General features: G+C 40.3%; 1 protein-coding gene and 1 long non-coding RNA gene across 2 annotated transcripts in view; one reads left to right on the top strand and one right to left on the bottom strand.

Annotated features, from left to right (window-relative positions):
* Positions 1 to 3,412: 3,412 nt before the first annotated feature.
* LIX1 (limb and CNS expressed 1) overlaps positions 3,413 to 19,652 on the bottom strand; it is a 50,897-nt gene continuing 34,657 nt past the window's right edge. The window contains exons 3-6 of the mRNA XM_050795415.1: positions 18,468 to 18,608; positions 16,283 to 16,378; positions 8,333 to 8,410; positions 3,413 to 6,555 (exon numbers count right to left, since the gene is read on the bottom strand). Of these exons, the coding sequence (XP_050651372.1) occupies positions 6,268 to 6,555; positions 8,333 to 8,410; positions 16,283 to 16,378; positions 18,468 to 18,608 (603 nt within the window). The 3' untranslated portion in view covers positions 3,413 to 6,267. The remainder of the gene's footprint in view (positions 6,556 to 8,332; positions 8,411 to 16,282; positions 16,379 to 18,467; positions 18,609 to 19,652) is intronic.
* Positions 13,029 to 14,401, top strand: LOC126957481 (uncharacterized). Its single transcript, XR_007726786.1, has 3 exons — positions 13,029 to 13,132; positions 13,260 to 13,431; positions 14,324 to 14,401. It is a non-coding gene; the product is annotated as an uncharacterized LOC126957481 (long non-coding RNA).

Below are 19,652 nucleotides of genomic sequence, written 5' to 3'. Positions count from 1 at the left end.
TGGTCAGAACATGTTATTTATTTCCCAAGGTGATTAATTTTTGAAGAAGACAACAAATAGTTAGGCTATGAATTCTATCTCTGTAAAAATAGAGTTATATTTTCCCCCTGTAGTCAGACCTCCTGTGGAAAGTGAGAAAACAGGAATTTGTACGTATGGAGCAAGGACTGTATGGTTAGCATATAATACATGTGTTTATTTCAGAGTTGGGGAGAACTCCTGACCAGCGTGAGACATAACACTGGAGTGAGGGGGCAGTGGGTGAGGAGAAAGTTAACCCTGCACCAGTCCTAAATCTAGTTTTCTCCACAGCATTTCTATCGCTTGAAGAAGGTCCTCCTCGTGTCATTGTTTTTGGTCTTTTCTTAGGTTGAAAAGAGTGGAATAATAAAATGTGACTTTGCTCTGAAATGAGTAAGGTGGGTGATATGGTTTGGCTTTGTGTCCCCACCTAATTCTCATCTTGTAGCTCCCATAATTCTCACATGTTGTGGGAGGGACCCTGTGGGAGATAATTGAATCATGGGGGCGGGTCTTTCCCCTGCTGTTGTTGTGATAGTGAATAAGTCTCACAAGAGCTGATAGTTTTAAAAATGGAAGTTTCTCGGCACAAGCTCTCTCTATTTTCTTGCTGCCATCTATGTAAGATGTGACTTGCTCCTCCTTGCCTTCCACCATGATTGTGAGGCCTCCCCAGCCATGAGGAACTGTAAGTTCATTAAACCTCTTTCTTTTGTAAATTGCCCACTTTCAGGTATGTCTTTATCAGCAGCGTGAAAATGGGCTAATACAGTGAGATTTCTTTGGTTGCGAGGTATGTGATCCTTGCAACCAAGGAAAGGTTATTGCAGAGCACATGGGCCAGCAATTCCTCATCATTATCATGCCCTCCTGGGCCTCATCGTCTCCTGTCTCTGCCTCTCTCTGCATCTGCTCTCAACACCAAGCAGCTTCTTCCCCTTGTACTGATCAGCTTCCTTTGCTGACTTATGGTTCCTGCTTCTTCATGCCTTCCACCTGCAGAGACCACACCTTTCATGGACAGACTCTTCCCACTTCAGCTCTGAACTCTAACTGGCCAGTTCCTTCTGTGCTTTTAAGTTCACATCCTGAAAGGACAGACTGATTGATCCAGTTTGTGGTTTTGAGCCAAAATACCCAGAATCACTGGCTGGCCTATGGAGTAGCTAGCTGTGATCAGGACAGGGCAACATCACGTGAAGCCAACAACAGCCAAGCAAGAACCTCAGAGGTCTGGGTGACTGGGTCAGGCTCCATGGCTGGCCTGTCCCACACAGTTTTGCCTTGTGTGCTCATGTCTTTCCCCGCAGGCCCTAGTGAAAATAGGCTCTGAGAAGAGGCTTAGTGGCTGCCTTTTTCAGGTCACCTGAATGTTCCTGTTTCTAGTGGTACTAACTCAGACACTTCCAAAGTTTTGTAGGAAACACAGGAAAAAAAAAAAATCATCTCTCCTTAGCAAGTCAAAAGTAGAAGCAGCCATGATCAGAAAAGGCAATAGGTCATGGGAGTAGGTGGGGCACTGGCAAGCTAATCTGTGAGGGGACAAAGCGAAAATAAAGGGAGTGTCTGGAGAACCAGTCTGAAACTGAGAAACACTCTCCAGGGAGGTGTTTCCATATGATGCCCTAAACTCACAGCTGCTCCTTGTGCTGCCTTCCTCTGCCCACTCACAACCCAGAACTGCATTATGTCCCACTGTCAATGTTTTAGGCACTCTATGGCCTGTATAGGCTGGTCTGGGAAACTTACCACCATTTATGACCTTGATCCTACAGAAAAATGTATTATCCTCACAGTTGAACTGACTTACAAATGGACATGTGAAGCCCAGTTGGGGCTAGAATTGGGAAGTGCCTATAAATAGGTGGCAATCTGGGACTTTTGCTTGGGAAGCAACAACACTAGAGAATCAATAGCTCTCAAAAGAAGCTTCTGCTTGCCTTTTTGACCACCTACTTTGCTCCAAGGAGGAAAGTGTTACCGGGACTTAGTTAGATATTAAAATGTGACTTTAACCACGAGCTGATAGATATTTTTATGGTTTCTAGGAAAGGGATTAAAAGTAATACCAAATGTTGGGGCCAAAGTGATCAAAGAGCGGGTGCTGCTCATTTGAGAGGTAAATGCAACACATCTTTTTGCCCCTTCTTCTCTCTAGCTTCCAGGAGGGGCGGAGAGGCAACCTTTCACACACTCCCTTATTCCTTTCTGTGCTCTCTCTGTAGAAGCCAGGGCTCTGCTGCCCAGTAAAGGATGTGTTAGGTAGCTTTCACCCAGAAGATCTCAAGTTGAAGTATGATCAGAAACACCTGGTGAAGTGGTACATAATCCAGACCCTCTCCTGGAATTTGGTTGCAAGGTCTAAGGTGCAGCCTAGGAAGTTGTATTTTTAAATAGTAACCGATACGATTCTGGTGCAGATAGTTATCTATCATATTTGAGAAAGAGAGCTTGGACCCTGGGGCAGAACCTGGCTCTCCTGCTCAGATGAGGGGTGTTTGTGCATGTATGCACATGTGTGTATACTTGCCCTGCTTTAGTCCTGGCTTCCAGGAGAGACCTCTTATCCAAGCAAAAAAAATGTGCTTCTACCCAGCTCAGAAGAGCTCCACATTTGAGTTTGAGGTCAAGGTCAAGTGGAGTAATAGTTCCCAGTGGTTAGGCATAGACCTCTGAGCCAGTACTTCTGGAGCGAGCGGTGGTTATCAGCCTTCCGCGTGTTAGAACTGCCTGGGGAGCTTTAGAAAATACTGATGCCTGCGCTCCACTCCCAGAGTCTGATTTAATTGGTTTGGGTACAATCTGGATATTTAGGGTTTTTTAAGGTTCCTTGGGTATTTCTAATGTGCAGTCAAAATGGAGAACCACTGTTATAAGGAGAAGGATTTTCATTTTCCTAGAGCCTTGGCTAAAAACAATCTTAATGTTACCTTTAAGGATGGACACTATAGAAGAAATCTTGATATTTGCATTTCTGTAAGGCAAACCAACAAAAAAATCAATAATATATAAGAGATAACAACTAATGTTTACCTTTGAATATAGTATAAAAATATTCTTAGTCCAGCTTCTTTTGTCCTTTGGATAAAAAGAAAGGCATGGCATGATAAAAATCAGAATTCTCTAAAGCATCTCAGCTAGAGATAAAGTCAACTACTACACCACCTCTGGCTTTGAAAACTTTCTCTAAAGAAACAGAAAAGTGTTAAACCTTTATCCTTTTGATTCTCTTTTTCCGGAGACTTAGCTGATCAGATTCATAGTTGATACAGGTACAGCATTTCAGGAATATCTATGGTTTAATTATTTTCCTTTTCTAGAAATAGGTAAATAAATTTAACAGCAAAAATAGGAGTGAACTATAGCTTTGAACAAATAGACAACCAAATTCTGAACATTAGAGGTACGACTTTATTAAATCTGTACTTTCTGTCCCATTCACCCGAGTTTAGCGACTAGTTTGCTCTAAACTGCTTTTTAAAAAACAATAATACGGTAAATTTGGATTTTGTGGAAATTAAACTAACTCCTGTCAAACACAGTGCAATTTTGGATTTCAGAATTATGACAGTTGTGTTAGAAACAGGCTACCTGGGCTATGTCTGAGTTATGGTGGATCACTGATGTAAACTTTGACACTGTATGTTGTGTTCAAAATCAACAGTTCTAAACAAGAATCTAAGGATCTCCTAGGGCAATCCATGGTCTTTGGGGGGTCCATATATTCTGGAACTGTGTAACGTGAATGTATATGTTTTGTTCGATTTTCCTAGGAGATGATCCATAGCTTTTATCAGATTCTCAAAGGGTTTATAACCAAAAAAGGCTAGGATCCAGAGCTTCATGTGTTTAAATAGGGAATCTTCCACTCTAGTCCCCTTTATCACAGTGTGTTGTTCAGAACAAGATATAGAAAAGGAAAAAAAAATCTGCTTTGCTCTTCAACCTTCTTTTCTCTAGGCTATAAAGATGTTTATATGATGTACTGGCAGCCCTTATGTCTCAGCTGAAATTGATTTACTACCAAATGAGCATTCAAGGAACCATCAAAGATTCTGACTTTTACGTCTTTTGCTGAAGCTTCCATACCATTCCAAGAAGAATGGGCAGTTTTGACCAGTCAGGAAAAACTGACAGTGGCCAAGGGAGAACCTCTATTTTCAATTTACAGAATGGGTACAGTTTTTAACTTGTAGGACAGAAAGTAAATTTGATATCATACCATCCGATCCCTGTCCCTGCATCTAATTAAGATGGTGTCAATTTGAGGAAGTCATTGTCAAAGGCTGCTAATGTAGTAAAGGTGTGCCTAACTTTAATCACATCCAACATGGGAAATTGTAGCTTTTTGGAAATGGCAATGTAAAGAGTAATGGCTTTATGAAAAAAGTTAAATAGAATGTTTCCTAGATTTTAAAATTTATTCAACATAAAAATGTTAATTCTGATTCCTTTTCAGGAATATAAGGGAATAAAGTTCTTTCCTAAGTGACATTTAGCCTCATTGTGGAGAGGAATGTAACTTTTGTTTAAATAATATTTTAAAATAAAATGTGTCAAAAATTACTATTACCTTTAAAAGATATTAAAGTGGGACAATTATGTAGCTAAATGTTCCCCTGGTGTGAGATATGTGATACATGATAATCTTTTATTATCAAGTCTAATTCCAAAATACATGATCAGTTACAGTAGTTTTCATGTGAATTTAAGGAGTGATAGTTACCTTTGTACATACTTATTAGATATGAAGTTAAAATATCTTATTTTATAAACTTTAATGTAATTATAATGGTTTTGCTTTCAGTGAAGCATGTATGCACTTGCATAAACAAAAGAAAAAGAAATTATTTTAAATTGAGAAAAATATTTTCTTTAATTTGGACTATTGGATAAAATGCAGAATAATCATTTTCATGTTATAGATAAGGAAATACCTATGAGCATTTAAAATTGACATTGCTGACATTCTTAAATTTGAGTGACCAGGAACTATCTAAAAATTAGTTTAGGCCAGCCATGGTGGCTCACGCCTGTAATCTCAGCACTTTGGGAGGCAGAGGTAGGCAGATTGCTTAAGCCTAGGAGTTCAAGACCAGCCTGGGCAACAGGATGAAATATTATCTCTACTAAAAAAAAAAAAAAAAATTTTTTTTATTTTCTGATCAGTGGATTGACCCATACAGATGAGTCAATTAGAGATGGCAATGTCTTATCCCTCCTTTAAAGAAGATTCCAGTGACTTAAACTTAATAATGATACTACATTTGAGCTACTGGTTGCTTATGCTCTTGAATAACAAAAAGAGCTAAAGAGTCCTTCTTTCAAATGCTGGTGAAACTAATCAAATGCAAGCATTCTTTGTCACATGCTAATAATTTTTCAAAATGTTTTAACCTTTGAAATGCCATTAATTTTTCTCCCTGTAGATATATGTTTGCAGTGGCAAAAAATAAGAACAAATTAGTTCAGGTTATCTATTTGCAAATTAAAAATGAACATAATTGATTGCAAGACTCATAAAAGTTGGATATTCTTGAGGAATAAGAGTGAGGCTACTTTTCTAGGTGATATTTATCCCCATATATGGAAGAGCATGGGTTTTAAAAAATTATTATTACAAAAGCATTTTAAACATTAGTTTTATCTAGTATTTTCATACTATTACTATTTCAAGATCTTTGATGGTGAGATGCCCAGATAAAATCCCCACTGTAGCTTTGCAGTGTATCTAGTGGGACATAAACTATTGCTTAGCTTACAAAGCTTAGAAAGAGACTCTGATCCTTACATATTTTTAAAAACAATCCATATTATTTATTTAATCCTAAGTATCTTTTAAAACTGCTATCATGCTACTTTACCTAGTTCTGGCTGCTGTTCTTTTGGGGGATGCTATATTGGACTATTCTTTGAAACAACATATATAATCTAGCAAGGCACATGTCAATCAGGCTTTAGGTTGGAGCCAGGCCTGGAAATGTTTTTCGAACAGTTTTGTGTCTATCCTTTCATCCTGAGCTGGAACTATTGAGAGTGTGATGGAAAAAATGCATTGAGTGGCTTGTTGGGTCTTGTAAGGGTCCTACAACTCTCATACTCTGTAAATGGAATGTGTGGAGAGGGTTAGGAGAGCCTTCCGGTAGTAGCTAGAGATGCTAGAGCCTCTGAGGACCTCTGCGCTGAGATTCCTAATGTTAGAGTCTGGCCTCTGCCATCACTGAGGGCACCCGGGGCTTGGCCTTGCTAGTGATAGCCACACAGGGCTGTAAGGCTCAGCTGGTCATCACTGGGTGAGGAAGTGTCAGGGTCACTGCAGATCTGAGTCAGGGCTAAGCTCAAGATTTCTTTCTTTTCTTTGTAAAACCGTAGTTCTTGTCCTGCTTTCCTGGCTTCCTCCAACTGCCTCAGGGCCATTCGTAGCTCTTGAGAGACAATTCCTGGTGACTCCCGCTCCTTCATGATCCAGTCTAGGGCCATGTGGCTGCGCATCTTTTCATCTAGAGAATACTGAGAATAGTAGGAGATGACTTCCTGGGGGCCAAGAAACAAAGTCCAGGGTGTCAATAAAGAGCAACAAAGAAACCTGTCCACATGCCTCCCCCTGCTTCCCACGTCCATTAGGATTTTATCAACAACCCAACCTCTCTCATGTTCAAAAACTGAAACCAAAACCCAGTGGTTTACTTCTGTAAAGGAAATGAAGGGCTAAGTTGGCCTAGCAAAGCACACCACTCCAGGTTGAGTCAAAACACATCACCGGAGTGACTCAATAATGTTCACCAAACACAGCTCTGCCACTTCTAGAAATACAAGCCATTCACTGAAAATACATTCCTACAACAACTGGTATGAATATGACCTCATTTATTCATTGAACCCTGTTGCCCAGCATTACTTCCTTTGGAAAGAGAGGGAAGTAGCTCTACAGAGGGATTTGGGCAGAATGGCATTTGGTCAAATCCACTGAAGAAAGCAGGAAGCTCTTAGTTAAGGGCATCTCAGAGTATCATTTAGAAACCAGGAGAATCAACTGTGGTATTAGCACAAGGGAGACGGTCCAACTGTCTCACAGTAAATACAGAAGGGAGTTTAGAAATGTATGATGGAAGGTAGATATCTCCATTATTGATATCATAATGATACCTTCATGGTACATTGTCTTTTACTTTTGCAAATAATTAAAAATTAGTTACTGCCTGTTGATTCTTGTGTGAAAAATTTGTCAATACATAATAACATCATATGCAGAGTTGATCATGTGGAGCGAATGCATTGCTTATTTTTATTTTCAAGAACATATGGTATGCATTTATGACCTTAACAAATTAAAAACAATCATGGAAAAGTGTTTATAACCCAACCAGCATATTTCAAAGGCCTTTTGTAAAATCAAAGGAAAAGGAAAAAAAAAAACCCAAAGCCATTGTCAGCTACTCATTTCTTTTCCATCTTTGACATCTGAAACCTAGACTTTCTAAGCAAAGAACAACTAAAATCTCCAGGGGCTGCAGTGCATGGAAAGCTGCTTACACCCACCCTTACCTTGCTGACTGCTAGAGGCTTTCTTCCTCATACCAATTCCTACTAGGAAATTCTCAGAAATAAACTACCATCTTTCACATTCTAACGGTGGGTAGAGGAAGGATAAATCTTGGAGAACAACAGGTGAAAACCATTAAATACACAGGAGGGGGTTTACATTAGCTATTTAAAAAGGGGGAAGGGTGCTTCTCATAAATAACAAAGAAATAGTGAGACCGAGACCGTGTCTCTGAAAAATAAAGAAGAAACTTCTAACCCAAAAAAAACGGGGGTGATTAAATGCCGGCTTGTCAGAGTTTCTAATCATTTCTGTTGTTTATTGGGGACTTTTGGCAGGAGTAGGAAATACTCTTCTCCGGCCACCAACTTGGCCACTCTCCAGCGACGAGGTTTCAGAAGCAGTGCATTTTCAAGTTTCTGCATCAGAACGTGCAAGAGGGCACACATTCCAGGGAGGCAGGGGAGGCGTATGGAGCAGATCCAGGATTTTCTTTAGAAGCTGTCTGCCTTTATGATCCTTTCGGTTTGCATTCAGTACAAGTACCTAAATCAGTCCTGTGCCCACATTCTTTTTAGTGTGTATATTTGGTCAGTCCCTGACTCAGTGGGGCTGTTCCATATATTTCTTCATGTGTCCTCTGCTCTTAATAAATAAGTTACCAAATTTATATTCGGAAAAATCCGAATAAAGGAAATCTCCTAGGAAGATCATGAGCCACCTGCTTAGTTCATACAACACGAACCAGACTTGATTAGAAAATCTTACCTGTCGGGAACACTTTGTTTCACGAAGGGCTTTTAGGCTTCCATTCCAGTGCAATAGTTGGAAAATGGTCATCAGCTCCTACAAAACCCAAACAACTATCATTGGTCCCAAATCCGAAATGTGCGTTGGTGAGAGCTGAGCAGGGCATAACTCTTAATTCCCAAATATATCAGGAAACAGAATACACAATATTGTCACAACACTTTGGGACTTTCCCAAGCCCAGGGTCCCCAGGCTTCTGAAACATTCTTCTCTCCCTGCTTTGCTATATCCACAGCATTACTTTACTTGTGTAATGAAATGGCTAAATATTTGACAAATGTCTTTCAGCATTAAAAATAATACACTGAACAGTTCTACACTCAAGAAGTTATTTAAATATACCAGGACATCTGAGAAATAGTGTATAGGCAAGGTTTTACATTGCATCATTTTTAAAAATTGCTGGAGACTGAGAGCATCTTAAATGGTCACTTTTAGAGGAATGGCTAAAGTATGATATATCTATACTACTGAACACTTTGCAATCACAAAGAAAGGATGAGAATGTTCCATAAGTTTAAATAGAAAGAATTCTATGATGTGTTAAAATAAAAGCAAGTTACACAACAGTGTGTAATGTGTGCTACTATTTGATTAAGAAGATTGCTATATACATGTTTGCTTGTAAATGCCTAGAAGAGTTCTAGGAAGATACAAAAGGATCTGGTAACGTTAGCTGTCTCTGGAATACCAGAGGAATGCCTAGGGGACAGGAATAGGAGGGAGACCTTCTTGTGACATTATTTTGCAAAACTTACTGAGTTTTGAATCACGTGACTATGTTATATCTTAAAGAAAACAATTTAACTCTCAAAAATTTAAGCCCAAAAATAAATATCCCCAAATCCCCAAACAAGCCAGTTTTAGCCAGCATAATAAAGAAGTCTCGTCTGCTTTAATCTTTACAAGAGAAGTAACTATGAAATGACCAATCCATTTCTGTCCTCTGTTTCTTCCTTCTTCAGCCCTTTTCTGCCTAAAGCCAACTTCCTTTGCTCAGCCCATCGGAACACTCATTCTGTTTTACAGAAGGAGGTGTTACCCAATTCTAAAATTGCAAGTAAAAGTCAGCTAGATCGTTAAACTAAATTTATTATTATTTTGTCTTTTGTCAATATAAAACATATAATGAACAAACTACAGAAACTGTTCAATACTCCTAAATTTATAAATTCAGTCAAGAAAAATGCCTTGAAATGTATACAATAAGGTTGTATTGACATTAAAACTCACCCATGGTTTCCAAATCCAAGGGCCAGGGCTAAGCACAGCATTCAGACTATCAGCACCATCATTTCCTTGCCTTTTGTGATATCAACGGTAAGCTAAGGTATACTGAAGATTTTCATTTTCCTAATGCGGTTATAATGAGTTTTCCACTGAAATTATTTGCATTTCACTTATAGTTTTTTTTTTTTTTTTTTTGTCAGAGATACATCTATTGTGGATTAATAGCCTACAGTTATTGAAATTATTGAAAAATAACTCTATACAATCAAGGAGCTTTCATGTCTTAAAAATAGTTATGAAAACTTAACATAGACAGATGTCCTATTGCTCATTCAAAAAAGCTTTTAGCTGGGCACGGTGGTGTGTGCCTATAGTCCTAGCAACTTGGGAGGCTAAGGCAGGAGAATTGATTGAGCCCAATAGTTTGAGACCAGCCTGGGCAACATAATATTTTCTCTCTTAAAACAAAACAAAAAAGCTGACTTTAATTAACTGTCTTTACATCTGCTTGCTCGGGAAGAGGTTCTCGTATGAAAATCAGGAGATTCATAGTCAGGTTTTAGGCATCTTAAAATTATTTGGTAAATTTTAAAGCTATCAGATTATTAGAAGAGCAAATAGCACTTCTCTCATGTCTAAAATTGCCATTAGAATGAAATGTTTTACTTCTTTTCTGTCAGAGATCCAGTTTGGCATTTTGTCTAAGTTCACTGCACAGTAAGCACTCTAAGAGCCCACAGACACCTCAGTAAAAGCAAAACCACTTGTGTCTGTTAATTAAAACACACATGAATACCAGCTGAGCTGCTCCTTCTGCCCCAGATGGAGACCTCCATGTCTGCACAGGGTCCTGGGTCCCGTGCCCAGGGATGCTGCCCCCTCCTGGCCCCTCTCCTCCACATCTTCCTGCCCTTGTTCAGATTTTCACTTCATCACATCACTATGCTAAGTTGAAAAAGTGAGAGTGCTTTGTTCTAGAAATCAAATCCTGTCCAATCTGACTGTCACTGCTGTTCTTCTCTGGCGTTCCATCAAAGTAGCCTCAGTGGCTGAGGAGGGCAAATTTGTGTTGCCCTTCCTACCATACTAACAAATCAACTCACTGAATACTTTGAAGCCATAAAAATGAATACGAAGGTTTTTTTTAATATTTGGGAACCAGTCTCTATGATGTAACAGGAGTGACAATATTTGTAAATAAGAAAAATTTTTTGGTTTTATGTCTCATAAAAATCCACTCAAATTTTGTATTCAATTGTATATGTCCATTTTTAGAAAAGCGAAAACAAATATTGGCCGGGTGCGGTGGCTCACGCCTATAATCCCAGCACTTGGGAGGCTGAGGCAGGCGGATCACTTGAGGTCAGGAGATGGAGACCAGCCTGGGCAAAATGGTAAAAACCTGTTTCTACTAAAAAACACAAAAATTAGCCAGGTGTGGTGGCGGGTGCCTGTAATCCCAGCTACTCGGGAGGCTGAGGCAGGAGAATTGTTTGAACCTGGGAGACGGAGACCTCAGTGAGCTGCCATCGCGACACCGCACTCCAGCCTGGGCAAGTGAGTGAGACTCCACTCCTCCATCTGATCCCCACCACCCTAAATCTTTACGTAAAGTTGAGAACTCAGACACATATATGGGATTTATTTTGTGGCTTCCTATAGCTAGCTATCTTGGCATTGTTCTTGCATCCGTGTGGCCCAGTTTGAGAAACAGCCTATTGCTAACAGGGCTCTTAATTCCATCCTCTGATAATTGTTGTCTTAGAAACATACTCTTCTTCCTCTGGGGTCTTCCGGGCTCTCTTTCTTATCTATACACTAACTGCTCTCCCCGCCCCATAAGCGACTATCATTCCACCCTGAAAATCTCCTAAGACTTTAGAATTCACAGCTCTTCTGTGAACAGAACCAAAACCCTTTCTCATGCCCCTTGACAACCTTCATCTTTCAAAAATGTCCCCAAAGAGACTTGAACTGTTTTTGTCTCCAGGATGAAGGTCAACCTCCTCACCATCTCTGGTTTGTCTAAATTTCTATCCCGTCATGAAGCAGCTTTATTTTTTTCTCTCCAGTAACACAACTGCCACTTCCTCAGTGTTGCTCTTGTTCTTAAAATTCCCTCGGGAAGATGACCTCCTTTCCAACTTCGTACGTTATATCCCCATCTAGTTTTTGTCCTCTGTAGAGATATTCATCTTGCTATCATTATATAAAGTATATTTAAATATTTTCACATATTTTCTGTCTCACTTCTTTATTTCCCCTCATAAGACCAAATTCACTCTCTTCAAATTTTCCCAAAACTATTTGAGCTCTTGGCTCAACTCCAGAAAATCTTTGCATGCCTCTGACTGATTCCATTGAAAATCCTTGCATGATTGCAGAGTGGGAAGGAGAGGGCTGCTGTGGAGTTCCGCTTGCCAGTTTTCCCATGATTCTTTGCTGCCTGGTGTTTGCTGGCTCGTATTCTACCTGGAGAAGGTCTGTTACTCTAAAGGAAGTTAGTGTAGCCAGGTGCCAGTGGAATGTGCCTGTAGTCCCAGCTACTTGGGAGGCTGAGGCAGGAAGAGTATGAGCTTGTGCCCAGCCTGGGCAAAATAGCAAGACTCCTGTCTCAGAAAAAAAAAAAGAATATATACACAATTTTTTTTAAATAAAGGACATTAGTGTTGTCTTTTCCTGTAGGATCTGTCATACTCCTCACTGAAGTCTTTTGGGGTGTGGTGTTTGGTTTGTAGGGTAATTTGGAAGCCTGAGGGGCCCACCTAGACCAACAGAAAAACAAGTTAGCCTCATAAGGTGAGGCAGGTGAGGCAAGATTTAAAGTGAGTGGGGCCAATTATACATGTTCATGGTCTTTTATTTATAATTCTGATATTTTGTTTATCGTGCATTTTTTGCATGAATTTTGAGTTTAAAAATAATGCATTATAATATTCATCTTGATTATGAAGTTTTTATGCATCCCTTTCAATTTTGTACCCAAGACAAATGCCTCACTTGCCTAGCCCTTGTCTGGTCTCTTCTTGTGGCTCTGTCTCAGGGCAAGCCCGGCTTCACGGGCATGAGGTCTGCGCCGCTGTACAGGGCCCCTGCTTTGTTTAGTGCTCTGCTGTCTTGAAATTCTTGGTAATTTTTCAACAAGGGCCCCTAGATTTTCATTTTGCACTGGGCCTGGCAAATTATCCAGCTGGTCCTGACCAGCAGAGTAAATTTAATATAGAACAAAGAATCAAGCTGTGTATTTTCTTTCCTCTTCGGGGAAAATTTCGGTTGCAGCTCTCACTCTGCAGCTTTCCTGGTTTATTTTGTCATTCATTTCATTTAAACAGACAACAACGGGGCTCTGTCCTCACAGCCTTTCCTGGTGTTGCCTCTGTTAGAAACAATGTTTGGCTTTTCAGCTACTTCGTAGAGGGAAAATGCTCACTGCTTCTCTTTGGAACTCTTTCTAGGAGACAGGTTTGGCTCTGTGATTCATCAGAAATAAGAAAAACAAACACTGTAAATGGAGAACTTGAAAAACAGGTGGGCACCATCTCCCCACCCAAGAGAATGGATTTAAGAGGAAATTTGTTTATGGGATGAGGTTTTAAAAGGCGACCTGGAAAATTTAGCAGATGTAAATAAACAACTCTTCCTTGGATTGCATTAGGATTCAGAATAAATATATTAACCAGCTTCAGTCAACGTCTGCCTAGAATCCGACCTTGACAAGACCCAGTGACTAGTACTGCTCCCAGCCTTCCCCGCAAACAGCAGGCAATTTTCTCTGTGGCAAAGCTACCTCGAAACAGGCATCCCGGCTTCCCTCCCACGAAGTGAAGGTAAGCAGAGGCCTATCATGTTTCCTCTGAGTGCTGGCTGCAGGACGCCCCCACCCCCCTCCCGCCCCGCGAAAGCCCGAGGGCAGTCTGGAGACACCAGCTTGTTTTTATATGGTAGAGTCATCCATAGCTAGATACAAACACACATCTATTACCCACCAGGGGTACTGAATTGCTGTGTTGGCGGCAGAAACAGTCCAGGTCTGTGGGCAATTCCCATTATGTGTAGACACAAGCGAAAGCATTTAACCCAGGCCACTAAGGAATGTGCCAGGTCCCAGCAGGCAAGCTAGGGCTGGTGGAAGGAAAAGGGATGCGCTCCACAGGCCCTCCTCCTGGGTTGCCGGTATCCCTACTGGGGAAGGGAGTTTGGATTTTCCCTGCCCTCACATCTTCCTCTTCCTTTGTCTCCATCCTGTACCCAGACTCCTTTAGGAGAATTTATGAAGCATGTCCACAGTAGGATTCAAATTATTATTTCACAAATTTAAATACCTTACTACAGACCACACAGAAAACACATAGCCTATAGCAAAGCAATTAAAGTATTACTAAAAGAGGGTTGAGTAGAGCCTTTCATAGTACTTGGAAGGAATTTTAAGAATTTTTTTAAAATCTCACCTTCCTCCATCTTTGGTAGACGAAACCAATCACAATCAAAATCATTCTTAATTTTTCCAAAAATAACGCTAAATCACATACAAGCTACTGTGTACTGGGGCAGGCAATGTTCATTCCATAATGAAAGAACTACAATATGATTTGGAGGGGGAACAGGAATTAAATGAAATTCCTGCTTGGGGAAGCATTATGCCAGATGCTTTATAAATGTTACACTACTTAAGTCCCACAAAAATTCCACAAAATGGGCATTAGTATTCCTGTTTTATAGATGAGAAAACTGAGTCTCAGAATGGACAAGCTCACAGATGATGGACAAGCTCACAGATGATGGACAAGCTCACAGATGATGGACAAGCTCACAGATGATGGACAAGCTCACAGATGGCGAGTGGCAGAGCAGACTTCACACATAGGTCTGTATGATTTTTTACAGTTTATGTTCTTTCTCTTGAAAAAAGTACCTCTTTTTAAAAGTATGATTCCTCTGTTTAGTTTTAGATTGTTATGAAAAAAAGGACCTTTTACAGATCGACTCTTTTATCCTACAATAGGGGCCCTGAACCATTTTGTGCAGGTTCAAATAGAGCTAGGTTAGACAGAGTTGTCAATGGAATCCATCCAGTAGCCTCTGGCGTTTCAAGCAAAGACTCCTTCAGAAATACATATAATAATGGTTGTTCATTTTCACTGAGCATTCATTATACCCCAGGCACTCTTCTGGACTCTACCCATATCATCCCATTTAATCCTCACAATAGCACTTTGAGGAAGGTACTGTTATTCTCCCTGATTTACACCCAAACGAGGAAATAGATTTTGAGGTAAGGAAAAGAGCCAGGCTCGAACTGGCCAACCCACTGCAGAGTCTGGGTCACAGCCACTGAGCTGACATGTGCCCCATCCACTAGGCTTAAAGGATACCTTGTTGCTTCCTAACCAAGACAGGCTACGTCAAAGGTCAGTAAGACCATGGCTACTTAAGAATAAAACTGGATGACTAAGGCCAGATGCGGTGGCTCACATCTGTAATGCCAGCACTTTGGGAGGCCAAGGCAGGTGGATCACGAGGTCAGGAGATCAAGACTATCCTTGCTAACATGGTGAAACCCTGTCTCTACTAAAAATACAAAAAATTAGCTGGGCGTGGTGGCCGGCGCCTGTAGTCCCAGCTACTTGGGAGGCTGAGGCAGGAGAATGGTGTGAACCCAGAAGGCGGAGCTTGCAGTGAGCCGAGATCGCACCACTGCTCTCTAGCCTGGGCGACAGAGCAAGACTCCATCTCAAAAACAAAAAAAGAAAACAGAATTTCTAAGGGTGAAGTCTTTTTGTCATATTGCATTCTGATTCCTACCAGCATTGCATGTGTACGGATGTTCAACTGCATTGGAGTTAAGTTTTTTAAAGGGAAGCACATTTCATGCCCAATCACTACTAAAATTCTATCTGTCTAGCCTGATATAGAATAATAGTCAGATGTGTGAGCTCAGAGATTAGACTGCCTGATCCTGAACCCTAGCTTCAATGATAACATAAGGATAACAATATTATTTACCTCATACAGTTATTGTGAGTGTTAAATTATGACACTGTTTGTTAAATGCTAAGCATGGGCCAAAGTAAGCATCCATAAGTGTCAGCTGTTATTACTATTGTTGTTACTAACATAACAATATATTTTAGAAATAATAGGCAATATAGTTCCTCAGCTCTTGTTATCATTTGTTGGCAGTGGATGAAAAGGAGTTACAGATTGTTAATTTTTTTTTTATTTCATTGATGATAGGAGGTGACAGAACTTGTTTAATAGAAAACCAGACCCAAGGAGGATTTTGTTTAATATGCACTGCAGGAACTTTCAGAAGTTATAGGACTTGAAAATTAAGAAGCAGATGGTAACAACCAACATGTCAAACTGTTTTCATTGGTTTAGGGGGGAGCTTTGTACTGAAACATAAGCATGTGGTGTACCTCACCAATTTCTTAGATTTGTCTTATGCTTTCCTTTATAAAAGCAAAGATTGTTCCCCGATTGTGTGTTTGTTTAGGCGTATGAGATGTGGCCGAGATGGGGCTACCATGCTGGATTCCAGGAGGGTTAAATTAAAATGACCAAAAACACTTAATACCAAAAGATTACTGGGTCAGGAGATATTAGTGATAAGTGTTGCATTTCTCTTAGGCTTCTGGATTGGATAATCAAATAAATATGTGGCAGGCAGGCAGGTACCTGAAATTCCAGCATGGTCTTCCCCATGTTTGACTCCAGCATGTAGTGATAGGCTCCAACACTGGTGCTGGGGTCATCCGCATCATCTAAAGTGCCCTTGGGAAAGCAAGCAGAAAAAGAAAAATTACTGATTTTTCCTCCTCTTCTTTGAATGGTCACAAATTAATTCTGTGACCACACAGCAAGCCTTCTATTTTTGGTCTAACCTGAACAGATGTTCACTCTACAACCAAGTCTCCAGTTGATTTGAGGGTTTTGTAATCAATTTGAATTGAGCGTTTAATTAGAATGCTAATTGTTACATACTCGCTGATAGAATAATTTTCCAAAGGAAGACATTTCTGTATTATCGCACAGGGTGTTGGTGGTGGTGGTGTTAACATTTGCATGGCTGAGCTCCGAGGCTGCCTTCATTGGTTATTGAAATCTTGAAACACTGACTTTGCTCTGATTCCAATGATAACCAGGCAGTATTACATAATTGACTTGGAAAGAATTTGTCAGTTGTATGGACCATTCATATTTTACTGCTGTGATTCTTAATAGGAGCTTTTCGTAATATGCTGGTGTTTGGCCTGGAGACATGGATCATGGTTTATATTTTTTCACTCCTGTACCGCTTAATCTTTAGGAAACGAGGTGGGTGGGTGATGGGCAGAAATGAAATTCCCTTTCAATTTGGGTGTGGGGAGTGCTGCTAAGAAGCTAACACAACTCTGGTATGGCCTTTGGGCCAGCCCTTCCGTGTCCTATGCACACGGATTCCTGGGAAGGTGGGCAATGGTGACTTTGTGAGACTGAACAAACAAGTGCCAGCATCAGATAGCAGCAAATTTATAGCTTTTGAATGCAATAACATTAACACACCGCTGCTGAAATATTTATGTTGGCTTTTTAAATATCCCAGAGGAAATCCATCTAGAAGCATGCAACCATATATAATCTGTTTCCTTAGAAATTTCCATTTAAAAAATGATAAATTACTTTTACACTGAGGGCCCTTCCCTACTCCTGAGTAAATTTCACACTTATATAAATCAGGCATAATTTTCCTAACCTCTCTTCCTCAAAAGCACTTGAAATTTACAGGACTGGAAAATAAAGGCTTCCTTTCATCCTCAGACCAGATATAGAACAGAACTCCCTGGCATCTCCCAGCCAAGTCAATCACCCTTCTTCTCCTGCTCCTTCCTTAGCTCTCCTTTATGTGATAAGAAGATTTATGAGGGGAAAAGAGTCACATCTAGTCTGATAGTGTTTCCTTCATCATCAGCAGCTTCACCAGAATGACGGAGCCTTCCTAGTTAAGGGAAACAGAGAAGGAAATCTCAGGTGGGGTTTATCCGTGCTAAAGGCAAGCCAGAGGTGGTTAATCCCTTTGGTAATGCCAGGTTCCTGCCCTTGAGCACACACAGGGAGACACTTGCCACAGGTGGGGACCCAAGGCTTCTTTCCTGGCTTATAGTTTGGAAGCAATGGGAGTTGGGAGCTCCAAATCATTCATGGGACAATACCCTGTCCTGTATTGCAAAAAAAAAAAAAAAAAATCCTATCTAATTTTTAAGACAGGGTGTTTTGCTTTTAAAGCACTTTGCATTTAATTGTGTTAATTACAGAAATTTTCAGTGCTCTCTGCAGAGGTAATTGATATTAACCATAGTAATTCTAATAGCTAACACATATTGGGCATATAGTTTTTCCCATATCTAAACAGTCCATGTTTCCTTAAAAATGCAGATTGCAGGGCCCCACACTGGCTGGGGAATTCACACTTTCAGTAAACACTTCAGATGATTTTTCACGATCTTTCAACTTTGGGGAAAATGGAGCTAGTTTTCCACTAGATTAAAGGAGTATTCCACTGTTTGCATTCTCAAGCCCTAAAAGAGTCAACACTCCTCAATAAGCATTCACTTAAACATATCCAGGTGGATCCAACGATCTACCTTGATTTAAAGCATGATTAATTGTGATCGAGGGAGAGTAAAAAGTATTATTGAGATGTGTGAATTTTATGATTTCCAATTTAAGTATTCTTTTTTCTGAAAATTAACAATTTAATGGGTAAAAAATGAATCTACAGAATTCTTAAAATAAGAATTTGCTCATGTTAGCATCTCTCAAGATTCAAATGCTTCAGAATTCTCAGTGCAGCCATCTCCTGCCCTCCCGGGTGGGTACTCACGCTGGTGGAGGCTACTGCTTCCTGAACACTTTCCATAATGAATTCCTTGGTGATCCTGCGAGAGGGCAGCTCGTTGAAGAGGGAGTTGATCAGGGCCACTTTAGCTGCATCCCGCCTGGCCTCAGCTCTACTTAAGCAGCACTGGAGAAGGGAAGGAGAAAAGGAGTCATTTGAGAATTTAGCATTTCACCAGTTCACTCCCGCATCAATGGGTCTCTGGACATTTCTATTTATGCATTTGCTGTCTGCATCTATTCTTTTCATATACATTGCTAATCTCCCTGAAGGTCACGCAGATTTTCCTTCAGTTCCAGAGTCCATGCAAATGTCTTGGTTGATCTTCAGTTACCTATTGCCTTATTTTATAGTCTTTGAATGTCTACTATATGTCAGAAGCTTTGCATACTCTGTTAATGAGTAACGATAAATTAATAATGGCTATTATTGTGTGCTAGATAATTTATATTCATTATCAGGGCCTTCCTCAAATCCCTATTTCAGAGGAAAAGATGTAAGGAAAGGAGAAAAGCAAGGAATCTGGAAATACTTGTAACACAATAATTAAGAACACAAATTCTAGAGTCAGACTGCTTTCAGCTCTGGCATTTACTAACTATAAGACCTTGAGTAGGTTCATTAGTCTCTCTGCACCTCAATTTCCTCCTCTATAAAATGGGAATATAGTAGGATTGAGGTTAGGATCAATTGGTTAATATAGATAAAGCACTGGAAATACCTGGCACATAGTAGCACTTATGAGAACATGCCGGCCAGACATTTTTATCTCCAGGTTAGTACAAGGGTGCTGCTGTCAATATCTATTGCTTTTGCATTTCCAACATTTGTCCCCCACCTTCCTTCTGGTAACAGTTATCTGATTTTCTTGAGGACTAGGCTTTCTCCCTTGCTCTCAATCCATGTGGTTTTGGTGGGACATACTCCATTCAAACCTTCCTGAAGTTAGGGCCACAGGCAGCCTATGATTAGTGACTCATAAAAAATTCACTCCTCTCAAATATAATATTGTTCTCCATCCTGCTAGACTGGCTTTCTGTGGCTCATATGGATCTGGTCGATGCATCCTGATTCTTTTCTGTCCTCCCTGTCTCTGAACAACTAACAACTCCCATTTTTCAAGTTCTGGTTTGGCATGGTTCCTGGGGTTGCAGATAGAGGGACAAGTGT

The sequence above is a fragment of the Macaca thibetana genome, chromosome 6, assembly GCF_024542745.1.
Source record: "Macaca thibetana thibetana isolate TM-01 chromosome 6, ASM2454274v1, whole genome shotgun sequence".
Lineage (NCBI taxonomy): Eukaryota > Metazoa > Chordata > Mammalia > Primates > Cercopithecidae > Macaca > Macaca thibetana.
Note: the sequence above shows the minus strand (reverse complement) of the source record. Positions and strands in the feature narration are given on the sequence as shown.